Source organism: Aotus nancymaae, unplaced genomic scaffold (assembly GCF_030222135.1).
Source record: "Aotus nancymaae isolate 86718 unplaced genomic scaffold, 86718_ANA_hifiasm-v0.15.2.pri h1tg000018l, whole genome shotgun sequence".
NCBI classification, from domain to species: Eukaryota; Metazoa; Chordata; class Mammalia; order Primates; family Aotidae; genus Aotus; species Aotus nancymaae.
In genome coordinates, this window is record NW_026988430.1 from 9,244,276 (window position 1) to 9,258,271 (window position 13,996).

Genomic DNA, 13,996 nt, shown 5'->3' on the forward strand with positions numbered 1-13,996 from the left:
CACGGGGTTTCACCATGTTGGTCAGGCTGGTCTTGAACTCCCGACCTCTGATGATTCACCTGCCTTGGCTTCCCTAGAAGACAGCATTTTAATGAGGTGCATTCTTTCTGAATAAATTTGCAGATATAATGCAATGTCAATCAAAATCCCAACACTTTCCAAGTAACAAGAGTTCTCTTTTTAAAAAATTGTTTTTTGTTTGTTATTGAGATAGGGTCTCACTCTGCTGCCCAGACTGGAGTGCGGTAGTGCAGTCACAGCTCACTGCAACCTCAAACTCCGAGGCTCAGTCAATCCTGTCAACTCAGCCTCCCAAAGTGCTGGGGCCGCAGGTGTGGGCTACCATGCTCAGCCAACCACACATTGTTTTAAAAACTATTTATCAGCTAATAGAACGACTTCTCTTCTCCTTAGTTTCCTTTTTCAGAATTTTTGTTATGTCTTTTCCTGTTTACACTATCAATTACTTTTAGCATCATTCTATTAAATTTTAAAAGAATAGAATAAACAAAAGTGAACTAAAACCTAATATGTTAATTGAAAATTAATTTTCCTGTTCTACTCTTTGGGAGGAAGTCACTGTGTACAATCCACCTTTAAGGAGTGAGGTGTTACGCTTTGCATCACAAGGAGTTTTTTGACTGCTATGACTTGTTGAAGAACTTCTATGTGCAACTTTATTAAACCCCTCTATCAATTCTATTAGCTTTTGTTCACATTTTATTTCTTGGAATTGTCTGGATTTTTTTTTTTTTTTTTTTTTTTAGGAGATGGAATCTCACTATGTTGCCTAGGCTGTTCTCAAAATTCTGGGTTCAAGTGATCCTCCCATCTTGGCCTTCCAAAGTGTTGGGATTACAGGCATGAGCCACTGTGCCTGGCGCAGTCTGGCAATTTCTACTGTGAGTAATCCCTTTGCCTTTTCTTTCCTAATATACATTACATTTCTGTTTCCTGTCTTATTACATCAGTCAGGACTTCCAGAGGACTATCAAAGAACAGCAGTGATCAGAGATCTAGTGAATATCCTCGGATATTTGTTGAGACTCTCAGTTCTTTTGAGAAACTTCTCTACTCCGTACGTGCAGTTCTGGGGGACGAGACTGGTCACAGATAGCACCCAACCCCATAGGTACAAAGCTGGGTGCATGGTCCAGAGCCAGGCAAGCATAAGACCCCATTTTCCCACCCAGGGCGATTGTTTCAGAGGTGGGCAAGAAACCTAAGCAGAGCCAATCAGATATTCTCCCAGTTTTTTGTTTGTTAGTTTGGAGCCAGAAGAGAAGAGGGGAGGGCCTTACTTTCTGGTTTACCAGATGAAAGATAGGAATGAGGGTATCGGAGGCCACTGTCACCTGCACAGGAAGAGAAAGGCTGCCTGCAGAGGAGGAAGAGAAACCATATAAAGAACCCCAAGGGGCTAGGCGAACGGAAGAGAGGGACAGAGATGGGGAGAGGGACACCATGAATAATCTTGTTTTTAAATCCCCGAATCCAAACTTCCTGATTATGTGAGCCAAAAAATTTGTTTTCCGTTTTCTCTACTTACATTGGATCACTTAAAACAGAAGGAATTTGGATTATTACAAAAATCATTCAAGTCCTGGTAACTGACACTTACTAGGCAATGGCCGGTGCCAAGCTGAGGGCAGGTGGCACTGACTCAGGTCCTCTACCCAGGCAACCCCAATCTTCACAGCTGGCGACGAGATGTTATTTCACCTTTGCAGATGAGGAAACTGAGGCTCTGGGAGGCAAGCGTGCTGCCCATGCCCTTCTGAGCCCCAGGCTGTCGTCCTCCCATAGCAGACTGATGGATAAACTTCCAACACGACCAATGGGCGCCAACTGTGCTGCTTGGTAAATGGGAGCATGTTGCTCTATCCTGGTAGGTTCTAAGTTCTCTAATGGAACAACCGATGAGAGGAGAGGAGTATGCAACATCCGAACCAGTATCAAAGAGTGTACTCAACTCAATCTGCACAACAAATGCGCCCAACCCGTATACCCCGCGGGCTGCTACCGAGTCATGGCTGGGGGCCTCTGGGTCCTTCCATGCCAAGGCATTCAGAACCTGAAACTCCCAGGAGAGGCGCAGAGCGGGGGTGAGCCCTGGCGTCCGAGGCTTGGAGGACCCAGCTGCCGGAGCGCCTTCCGTTAGTTTCCAACAGAGCTTTTTCAAACTTTGCCTTCCAAGTACAGGAGTTCCTTGGTCTTTGCAAGACCCGCAGGCGTCCGCAGTGGTGCAGAGAGAGCTGCAAGGGGCGCCCAAGGTAGCAGACTGCCGCCCTGGGGCGCACTCAGTCGGGCCCCAGGGCTCCAGGCGCGGGGCGGGCTCTGGGCGGGCGGCAGGGGCGGGGACTGCAGAGCAGGAGGCGCTACGCGGTCCCCACAGCAGGCCTCCGCGCTCCCCGGCAGCAGCGCGCCTGGCACATGGAGGCTCCCGAGGAGCCCGCGCCCGCGCGCGGAGGCCCGGAGACCACCCTTGAGCTCCGCGGGCCGCGCCGCCTGCGGCTGTCCGACTTCCGAGAGGAGCTGCGGGCGCTCTTGGTCCTAGCGGGCCCAGCGGTGAGTAGGATGGCCTCAGTGGGAGGCCGATCCCGGTGGGCTGGGGGCCTGGTGACTCCTGCTGCCGCGGGTGGCTTGGTAGGTTTGGGGACAGAGTGAGCTGGCAGCGGGCGGGCACCGGGGAGCATCCTGCCGGGAGCCAGTCGGGCACCCCCGCTCCTCCTCCTGCGTCCCGGCCGCCCTCCATTCCGCACCGCACGACTGGGGGCCCCGTGCGGCACTGCGGGCACGGCTGGCACGCGCCCGAGCGCACGTTGGCTCGGAGAGGCCGGCGACTCCCGCCTCCTGCACCTGGAGCCACCGGGGAGCCGGGATATTTGTACCCAACGGGGCTCAGTCAGGTCCAGGCTGCAGTTGCACCCGCGGGTGCCTTCTCTAGGAGCTGATTCCAGCCAACGAAGCGCAATTTGCCTGAACCTCAAAACACGAGGGAACTTGCTTCTTTGAAAAGTAGCGGTAAAAACTTCGGGAGCTCAGCGATCTCAATAATCCCGAGGCACGGAGGAGGGGGTGCGTGGTCTGTCGTGGACTTAGAGCTGCGAAACGATTTCTTCGGAATCCAGTTAACCTCTACGGAGGAGACCAGAGGCGTCCTGTTCCATCCGCTCCCGCCAATTATTATATGTGAGAGAAAAACGAGGTTTTAATGTGGTTCTTTGTGGGGCCGAGGTGTTCTTATCTGTGGGATTCTTTTCTTTTTAATCATTAGGTTAGGGCTGTTTCTGCCTTGTCTCCTAAAAGTAATGTGGTTTTAAAAACCACAAAAATGTAATCTTATCCACGTTCCCCTGCCAGCTTAGGTGGTTTAGAAACCGAAGGGTAGGACAAGCAGCAGCCGATGCGCACTTAAGGTGTGAATAAGCTTTTGGCTTTGAGGCTGAGATTCTGCACCTGTGCGGGCTGAGGCGCTGCTGCGCCCCTGGAGTGGGCTCAGTGGTGTGTGGGATATTGTGACACCCGCTGTGGTGCGCAGGACAGCAAGAGAAATGCGGAGGTCAAAGCCATAGAATGAAGATCCATCAGCGATGCTTTCTCACAGACCGCAAAGAACTCGATGTGGGACCAGGTGCAGTGGCTAAGCCTGTAATCCCAGCACTTTGGGAGGCACAGGCGAGTGGATCACATGAAGTCAGGAGTTCAAGACCATCCTGGCCAACATGGTGAAACCCCATCTCTACTAAAAATACGAAAATCAGCTGAATGTGGTGGCAGGCACCTGTAATCCCAGCTACTCCAGAGGCTGAGGCTTGAAAATCGCTTGTACCTGGGAGGTGGAGGTTGCAGTGAACTGAGATCATGCCACTGCACTCCAGCCTGGATGACAGAGGAAGACTTGGTCGTAAACCAAAACAAAACAACCTCGTGATTTGGAATCTCAAGACCTGGGGCTGCATGCCCCGCTTTGACCTCGAAGGTTAAGTCAGGAAGCAGCTGTGCGGATTGGAACAGCCTCTTAACCTCTTCTGGTCTCTGCATATTCATCTGTAAAATGGGGTTAATAATCGTGTCTTCTCCCAACACTCCCTCACAGAGCTGCTGTGAGAAGTGGCTTTCTAAGGCTATTATTGCTTTATTATTATTATTATTATTATTGAGACAGGGTCTTGCTCTGTCGGCCAGGCTGGAGTGCAGTAGTGCAATCACAGCTCACTGCAGCCTCAACTTTCCAAGTAGCGGAGACTACAGGCACACGCCATCATGCCTGGCTAATTTTTGTATTTGGTGTTAGAGATAGGGGCTGCCTATGTCGCCCAGGCTGATCTTGAATTCCTGGGCTCAAGCGATCCTCCTGCCTCTGCCTCCCAAGAGTTGGGATTATAAGCATAAGCCACCTTGCCCAGCCTGTTATTGCTTTAATAGTACAGCAATAATAATAATAATAATAAATAATAGGGCGGCTTTCTGAAACCCCTTCCAGTAGCCTGATTTCCTTGATGTGGGGGACCTCTCCAGGTCTCCAGGGATGACAAGACTGACCTGCCAGGGACCTCGCCTTTTCTGTTTGTGTGTACACATACGTATATATGATTGTGTTGATTACAAATGTCATGCCTATTCGCTGTAGAAAAAATATAGAAAACCAAGACCAACAAAAGAAAAAAAACCCTCTGAAATCTCACCACTGAGAGGTAATTTCGGAACTTTCCTTCCAGTCCTTTGTGTGTGTGTCTCTGCTTTGTGAAAACGTGGAGAGCTTTGCCACTTGTTTAGTCTCTCATGAAGTGTATGTGGACTCCCCTGGGTCTGTCTCCCATCTCCAATCCCATCTGCAGTAAAGTTTTGTTTCCCAAGGGACACGGGATAAGGAGAGACCACCTCCTTCTTTTCCCATGCTCATTGTCCAATACTTTCTTCTCCAAGTCTCCAACATAACATAAGGAACATGCCCTGTCTGGCTCTCCCCGCTGTAATTTTCTCTCTCATTCGCCCTCTCCCTTCCAGATCTCTCAAGTTAACCCTGACCCTTGAGGTCTCCCACTGGGCTTTAAAAGAGGCCTTTGTTGTTGTTTTTGAGATGGAGTCTCACTCTGTTGTCCAGGCTGCAGTGCAGTGGTGCAATCTCCACTCACTGCAACCTCTGCCTCCCGGGTTCAAGCAATTCTCCTGCCTCAGCCTCTGGAGTAGCTGGGATTACAGGTGCTCACCACCACGCCCGGCTAATTTTTGTAGTTTTAGTAGAGACGGGGTTTCACCATGTTGGTCAGGCTGGTTTCAAACTCCTGACCTCGTGATCTGCCCGCCTAGGGCTCCCAAAGTGCTGGAATTACAGGTGTGAGCCACCCTGCCCCACCCTAAATGAGGCCTTTGTAAAGAGAATAACCCATAGCACAAAGGAAAGTGTGAGCTGAATGGTGCTTACTTCTCAAAAGCTGCATCGGTTTTATCCTGGAGAAAGCTTGAGGAAGACTGGATTGGCAAGGAGAGAATGTGCAGATACCTGGCCTCAGGCACTCCAGCTGTGCCTCCTCTTTGTCAACAGCCTCTCATCACCTGGCGGAAACTGGCCACAGTTCTGAAAAATAACCCCAAAGACGGACCCCTAGGCATTGCCCAGGATGTAACAGACGTGGAATAGCCTAGGCTCCAACTCAAAAGATATGTTTCCACTTGTGTGGGAAGGAGCTGGCAGGCTTTCTATGGCTGCGGGGCAGAAATATGAGAGCAGGCAGGCAGGTTGAGGGAGTGAGGTGAGGGATCTGGAGAGACCCGCTTTACCCAGGACGCACGAAGGAGAAAATGCAGGCTGACCTTTTGGATTGTATCCTGCAGGCAATGGGGAAGATATGGATCAGGAAGTAGTTACTAACACCAGATTCAGCAGGAGAAGCCTGGTTGGAGACAGACAGGCCTAGGCCTAAGGAGGGGAAGACCTTCAGGGAAGGTGGCTCCTCCCATTCTTTCAATGGTTGTGAGGAAGTAGTCAAAGATGGCAGGAGCTGGAAAGAGGAAAGCCAGGTGGGTCCAGCCCCCACTGCCTCTACTCCCCATTTCCTCCTCCAATCCGTCCTCGCCAAGGCCTTTGGCTTTAGCTCCTTAAATACCTCTCAGAGGGATCCACTTCTTTATATCTCTGCTGTCATGCACCACATGGAGCCACGAGTTCTTTTCAAATGGTCATCTGAGCTTGTGCCTCCTGCTCAGAACCCTTGGTCCTGTAAGGCCCTCTATGGCCTGGCCCCGGCCAGCCCTCTAGCCTTGTCTCTGGTCCCCATCTCCTGGCCACATCCTCCACCCAGCCTCCTTTTAGTGCCTCCACCTGGGAAGTCCTCCCTGGCAGACAAGTCTCCTGCCCCTGCCTATCTGACATTAACCTGTTCATCATGCAGGTTTCGGCTCCACTTCATTTCCCCCATTTCTCTGACTCCCCTGCCGCACCCCACAGCTCATTACGCACATGTCTTGAGCTGTGTTATTTATTGCATTTTGAATGTCTTTCCCTACTCTACAGATGCTCCTTGGCTTATGATGGGGTTTCGTGCACCGAAAGGATGAGATCATGGATTGTGAAAGTCCTGACTTGCGTGGATGGCCGTGACGGGCTTGCCACCCCCATGCTGGCCAATTATCTTGAGTTCCATCACAAGAGTCATAGTTGCCTTCTTTTCCCCAGAAGCAGGAGACACAAGATGGCCATTTTGTAGTCATGACGGGATGTGTGAAAACACAAAACAAAATACCCCAAAAATACTGGCAACACATTCCACTGCAGAGTGTCAGCTGCCTGCCCTCATGATGGCAGGGCTGATGGGGAGCTGTGGCCCACTGCCCTGACCGGTACTGCAAGTCTGAGACTACATGTCACTAGTCCGGGAAAAGATCAATATTCCAAATTCCAAGTATGGTTTCTAAGGAACGTACATTGCTTTTGCACCATTGCAAAGTGGAAAAATCGTTAAGTCGGGACTGTCTGTACTGTGGGTCCCATGGCACAGGAGTGGAGCAGTGGTGTCTAACTCACACCTGTCCTTCCAGTGCTTGGATGTACTTTGTGTTCCAAAGACAGTGGCCGTAAGTAACCATCTGAGTTGAGATTGAGAGTCACATGGCTGGGCTCGTTGCGAAAACTCCTGGGCTGTGCTTCCTCACATGTAAACAAAAGGTTGGGGGGCTACCCCAGGTGACCTCTCAGCTTCCTTCCGGTGAGTGAACTTTCAGCAGTCATGGGAGGGGGTAGGAGAAGCTGTCTGGAGGTGCCTTGCCCTGGAGAGAACCCTCTAAAGCTACCAGGTGCTGAAGGTTTTTTCTGGCTGCCAAGTTTGCTTATTGTTGTCTGGCCAAAATCTGAGCAGGGTCGCAGTGACGAGAAGGGATGGAAGCACAGTCAGTCTGGCAGGGTCTCACTGCGTCACCCAGGCTGGAATGCAGTGGTGTGGACTGCTCACTGCAGCCTCAGACTCCTGAGCTCAAGTGATCCTTCCTGCCTCAGCCTCCTGAGTGGCTGGGATGGCAGGTGCGTGCCACCACACATGCTATTTTTGGTATTTTTTTGTAGAGATGGGGTCACTACAAAATGTTGCCTGGGCTGGTCTCGAACTCCGGGGCTCAAGCAGTCCTCCCCCCTCAGCCTCCCAAAGTGCTGCGATTGCAGGCATGAGCCACCGTGCCTGGCCCGCTCTGGCAATTTCTGTCATCCATTCGGCTCTGTCCGAGCCACTGCCAGTTCAGGCTGTTCTTCAGACAGCAGCTGCTGAGACAGCTAGTGGAACAGGCCTTTGTCAGAATTGGTTCATTCCCTGGGCGCAGAAATGCACTCTATGACAGCACAGTCCCAGAGGGTCTGGAGCATGCTCAAGATGTGACCCAGGTCGCCATGCACCTAGCCTGGGTGTGTGTGAGGGAGCATGCGGACATGTTGAAATGAAGATTCCTCAGCCCCACCAAACTCCTGGGTCGTTTGTTTTTTGTTATTTGTTTTCTGTTTTTTTTGACAGAGAGTATCTCTCGGTCACCCAGGCTGGAGTGTAGCGGTGCAATCTCAGCTCACTGCAACTTCTGCCTCCAGGGTTCAAACGATTCTCCTGCCTCAGCCTCCCAAGTAGCTGGGATTATAGCCACGCACTACAGCACCCAGCTAATTTTTTGTATTTTTGGTAGAGGTGGGGCTTTGCCATGTTGGCCAGGCTGGTCTTGAACTTTTGACCTCAGGTGATCCACCTGCCTCTACCTCCCAAAGTGCTGGGATTACACCTGTGAGCCACTGAGCCCGGCCTAGCCTCCTGGGTCTTGTGATGGGCCAGGGCACAGGCTCCCAGATGACCCTTATGTTACGTGATTCACAGTCTGTGGCCAAGCATTTACCCAAAGGGCTTGAAACCAGGATCTGAGAAGAGCTTAGCAAATCTGGACTCAAGCCGAGATCCCAGGCACGGACGTTCAGGATGGGCTGGCTGCATGAGGCTGCCTGACTCAGGCAGTCGGAGCACACAGTTGTTGCCGCAACCCTGGCAGAGCCACAGCGGCTCTCAAAAAAACGTTTTTGCTGGCATTGACATTGAAGGTGCATCTCACCTGGATTAGTTTAGCTCAGCTCGACTTCCTGGTCTTTTGTATCCAAGACATCTAATGATTCTCACCCTTGGACCGGCCCCCACCCAAGTGAGAAAGATGTTCAGGGCAATGCAGTTTGTGATGGCAAAATCTGGGTGGGACTCCAAAGGCTGGGAAGTAGGGGAAACTGAGGACGTTTCCATACGAAGCCATGAGAAACAGCTCACAGGTGGCCCGCAGGGAGGCAGGGAACCATGGAGTGGAAACGCGATGTTCCATGGGGAAGGAGAAGACAGATTCTGTGAACACAACCGCTTGTGACAGATGATGTGCAAAGGCTTAAAGTGCAGTAAGCTGAAAAGATTTGGAAGTGATGCCGAGTTCACACATAGAAAGGACCCTGTGGCCTTTAAAGGTATATGAATTCACAATTGAAACAGACACCAACCTCCACCTAATGAAACCACAGGGGACATCTGTAAGGGTGGTGACAACGCCTAAATCATGTGTCACTGTTGCTGGTACAGGCCTACGGGACGTCCACTGGCTCTAGCTTTAGATTCTACAGCATCTGGTTCTTCATGTCAGCCTTTTTGATTGACACCTCCACCCCACCCCCTTTTTATTCCCATCTTCAGTCTTATTTTGGATTACTCACGCAAGACATTGCAAAAGTGCTCCTCCTGCTCAGTAGCCGGGGGACTGTTGGAGATTACATTCACACTTGGCTTCTGTGGTAGTGAGAGAGGTGCCTGGGTCATGTAGAAGTTGATAAAAGAAAGATACATCCGCTACCACACACACATACACGGTTAAGAACAGGCTTTGCATGCTTTGAAGGTCTGGGCCCATCACAGGAGTTGAAAATGGACTCTCCCTAGGTGTGGATTCTGGGGAAGAAAAGAGAGAGATGATCGGAACCATCATGGCTCAGGGGCCTGAATTCGGGGGTGGTTGCAGAGCTGGCAGATGGGCTGTATGTGAGCCTGGTGGAGGTCAGCTCTAGAAGCTAAGTCACTGGAGCCCTAGGAAGAGGGACTTTTCTGTGGGCTCAGCACAGCAGAGTCTGTACTCCTTGAGGGTGGTGAGAGGCGGCCTTGCAGCTGGACCAGCAGCAAGCGTCGGCAACTCTGGGGCATCAGCTTCAGTGAGGGCCCCGTAGGGTAGATGTCGTCAGCAGTGGCAGCAAGTGCTTAGGCACCCATTCTCTCCTCCTAGGGAGCAGGGGTCATGTGAACCCCCCGTTTTGGGCCATGTAGCCTGCCAGGGGAGAGGGGCTTCCCCAAGAGAGATACTGGACTGCCTGTGTCTGGTGGGTGGGGGGCAGGAGGTGATTTTAAGTTAATTTCCAGAAATAAGCTCGTTATCCAATTGTGCCCTGAAAGCGCTGTGGAGCAATTCATAGAATTGCCTGCTGGAATTTCGAGGAAGAAATGGCTCAATATTCCAGAACTTGCCTTCACATCTGAGGCTTCCTAGAATGCAAAGTGCTCAGTGGGCCTCTTCTGTTTCCCCCTGAGAATCCCGACTCCACTGGCACCCCAGACGGACGATCTCATCGCTACCTCCAGCTCCTCCTGTCTGCGGACTTCCTGGCTGCAGTGGGTTCTTGTGTTGGAGCCTGTGTTCTCTCCAGTCTACACTAGGAATCTTGGACAACAAGGGGGTTATCCCAGAAGGCAGCCTCTGCAGATTTCAGAGGAAACTTAATGTGCTCTGTGGCTTGAGAAACTGAAGTGAAAAACCGAAAAGGCTGGGAGGTTCTCAAAAAAGTGATTCTGACCCCGTGGTTGCAAATAAATGTTTTGAGATTTCAAGAGGCCCCCACCCCCAGCCCCAGAAATTGTACATTTGCCTATGAAAGGCGGCAGAGGCTCACTGAAGCTGGGTTTCTTTACTTCTGACTGGAGTTGTTGGGTCAGGGTCACCCCTGGGGCCCCAGGCTTTCCCGCGATGGTGGGCACTCACCTCCCTTCCCATTCCCCTCTCTTCCCAGTTCTTGGTTCAGCTGATGGTGTTCCTGATCAGCTTCATAAGCTCCGTGTTCTGCGGCCACCTGGGCAAGCTGGAGCTGGACGCGGTCACGCTGGCGATCGCGGTACGTGGTGGGCTTTCTGGCAGGTTTACCAACGCTGTCTGTGTTGGTCTCCTGCTGCTGCTATAACAAATCACCAAAACGTCGTGGCTGAAACCTTTACAGACTTATTCTCTTACGGCGCTGGAGGGCAGAAGTCTGGAGTGGGTTTCATGGGCTAAAATCAAGGTGCTGCAGCCTTAATTCCCCTTTGCCGTGTAACCTCGCAGATTCCTAGGTTCTGGGGATTAGGATGGGAACATCTTAGGGGGCATTATTCTGTCTACCACATCATCTCATTTCTGTTTTTTATTTTACTTTGTTTTTTTTGAGATGAACTCTTGCTCTGTCATCAGGCTGGAGTGCAGTGGCGTGATAGCTCACTGCAACCTCTGTCTCCCGGTTCAAACGATTCTCTTGCCTCAGCCTCCCAAGTAGCTGGGGTTACAGGTGTGCACCACCACACTTGGCTAATTTTTGTATTTTTAGTAGAGTTGGGGTTTCACCATGTCGCCCAGGCTGGTCTTAAATGCCTGAGTTCAAACAATCCACCTGCCTTGGCCTCCCAAAGTGCTAGGATTACAGGCGTGAGCCACCGTGCCCAGCCATCATCTTATTTCTGATTCATGGTGCTCTGATTCCCACTCTTGGTCCCACAGTTCAGGGAAGGGAACAGTAAAAGGGGAGTTCAAGTCTGACTTCCTCAGGAGGAAGTGACTCCCCCCATGCCCCCCCTCAGTTGTCTGTCTCACTGAGAGTCGTAATCCAGAAATAGGTCTGGAAGGCGAAAGTCTAGATCTTTGTGTCCAAATTTAAAATTGAGAGGAACTCCAAATCCTCTCCGTATTGTAGATGCAAACCCCCAAAACCAGAGACATATCATCCATCTCAGCCAGGAATTGTCAACCGGCCATGCGAGGCCGAAGGGTTTGGTTTGTCTAGTTTGGGTGTTTCTACAAAAGTGGATTCAGTGACTCTTTGGTGGATGCGTGTTCCCCTTTGCTCCGGCTCTGATGGAGACACACTTTCACTTATCTGCCTGGTCTCACCAGGCATTTACATTTGCTACCTGTGAACTATGCAAGACTGCTGGGAATTAGTCACCAAATGTGTGTAGAACTAGCTATGAGTACATATGGCTTATTTTATTTTGGCTTTAGGGGGAGACACGGACAACCCCAGGCTTAATTATCCATTGTTGTTTTTTCAAGACAGGGTCTTGCTCTGTCACCCAGGCTGGAGCACAGTGGCATGATCTCAGCTCACTGCAACCTCCGCCTCTTGGGGTCAAGCAATTCTCCCTGCCTCAGCCTCCTGAGTAGCTGGGATTACGGGTGACTGCCACCTCGCCCGGGTAATTTTTGTGTCTATATATATATATGATTTCACCTTGTGGCCAGGCTGTTCTAGAACTCCTGACCTCAAGTGATTTTTGGAAGACCTCGGCCTTCCAAAGTGCTGGGATTACAAGGGTGAGCCACCGCACCCAGCGCCCCATTTTGTTTTTAAGTATTGTATTTGCAATAGAAGGGAAGACAGAAGTGCACTTAGCAAGCCTCAGCAGGTTCTCTTTGGCCAAGGAATTGCAGGATGTGGCCAAAGACTTATCAAAGTCAGTGCTTCCAGGCTGGGTGCAGTTTGGACTGTTGCCCATGGGTTCCCTGCTGTAGAATCAGGTGGAGGTACCAGGTTCCAGATGGGGTATGCATCAGACATCCTGTGATACCACTCCCTGGTTTGGGGGCACTGCCCTGGGCTCCCCGAAGCTTCAGGGTTTGCTGCTGACCCTGGTGAAGGTGAGCACATCTGGAAAGGCTCTGGCACTAACCTGGACTTCAGATTGCCTCTGCACTCCCAGTGCCTCCACGGTGCGGACGCAGGCCATGCTAGGTCTCCAGTAGGTGGACTCTTCTGGGCTACTGTGTCATTGCATTCTGGTAAGAAGTGTCCCTGATCCCTGAAATTGGAGAGCAAAATGACTTTTAAAAGAGAAAGTCTGGGTAATCACCTCTGGCCTAGACTTTTCTTCCCCTTCCAAGCTTGTGCGTGTCCTTTAACCTAGCCAAATCTTATAGCCATAATAGGTTTGTTGCCTTGCTCATGGCAAGTCAATACGCCAAGATGCCAGGTTGCAACAGTGAAAGAGGTTTAATTGTAAGGACACTGAATGAGGAAGCCTCAAATCTGTCTGTCTCCCTCGAAGAGTTTGGGGCTAGGGTTTTTAAGGGTTTTCGAAGGGGCTGAAGTGTGATTGTTGATTGGTTGAAGAGTGCAGCGTGAAGTCATGCGACAGGGAGATGAAGAAACTGTTCTCATGCTGATTCAGTTCCTTTATGGGGTCTTGAAACTGGTTGGTGTACAGTGGTGTAATCTCGGTTCACTGTAACCTCTGCTTCTTGGGTTCAAGTGATCCTCCTACCTCAGCCTCCAAAAATAGCTGGGACTACAGGAGCGTGCCACCATGCCTGCTAGTTTTTGTACTTTTTGTAGAGATGAGGTTTCATCATGCTGCCTAGGCTGGTCTTGAACTCCTGGGCTCAAGCGATCCTTCCACCTTGGCCTCCCAAAGTGCAGGGATTACAGGCATGAACCACCACCCTGGGCCAACAATTCTTAAACAATAGCCTTATGATTGTAATATCAGAAATCCCATCTGTAGGAACAACGGGGATGTACATGGTCAGTGTCTGATGCCACGTGACTTTCAGTTATATAAGGAAGTGGGTCAAAGTGCAGCCTGAGGAATACTCTAGTTCCGTCCAGAATTTTTGCTAAACCTGTGAGAATGGCTTCAGTCTGACTGCGGGGCCCAGGCAGCTAACAGAGTTGATAAAATTGCCTTGTGAATGCTAAAGGAGGAGCTTTGCAGACTCTGATCAACACGCGCAGGGATGTAGTCTTCCCTTCCTCCTCTAACTCTGCAGGTACTCATCTCTGGGTTTGTTTACAGGTTATCAATGTCACTGGTGTCTCGGTGGGATTTGGCTTATCTTCTGCTTGTGATACTCTCATCTCCCAGGTAAATGGAAGTGGCCACATGCTCACAGTGACCTCAGGCACCTTTTCTCCAGTGTAGATGGCAGAGCCGAGCCCCACTGGCAACAAGAGCCCAGCAGCAGCAGCTGGGGTGTCTGTCGACCGGCAACTCCGCTTCTCCTGGCCTGCTTTCTTTGAAATATCACTGGGTTTCTTTCAGCCTTGTGAACTAGTGTTTGTCTGCACGACTGTCTTACACTACATTTTTAACAAATAGGGGGCATTTTGTAAAATTCCCCTCTATCGCTCCCCACGTGTTTGGTTTGAATTTGGTATAGTTCTGTGGTTCTCTAAATTGAGTGTGCATCAGAATCACTTGGAGGACTTGTT

General features: G+C 50.8%; 1 protein-coding gene across 4 annotated transcripts in view; it reads left to right on the plus strand.

The window, feature by feature from the left end:
• The first annotated feature begins 2,374 nt into the window (after positions 1-2,374).
• Positions 2,375-13,996, plus strand: part of SLC47A1 (solute carrier family 47 member 1) — a 41,877-nt gene continuing 30,255 nt past the window's right edge. For 2 of the 4 annotated variants that reach the window (XM_012472103.2, XM_012472104.2), the window contains exons 1-3: positions 2,434-2,568; positions 10,553-10,654; positions 13,581-13,649. In XM_012472103.2, the coding sequence (XP_012327526.2) occupies positions 2,434-2,568; positions 10,553-10,654; positions 13,581-13,649 (306 nt within the window). Of the gene's footprint in view, positions 2,569-3,056; positions 3,193-10,552; positions 10,655-13,580; positions 13,650-13,996 lie in introns of those variants that run through there. The other 2 variants (XM_012472101.3, XM_012472102.3) reach the window with 2 other exon arrangements.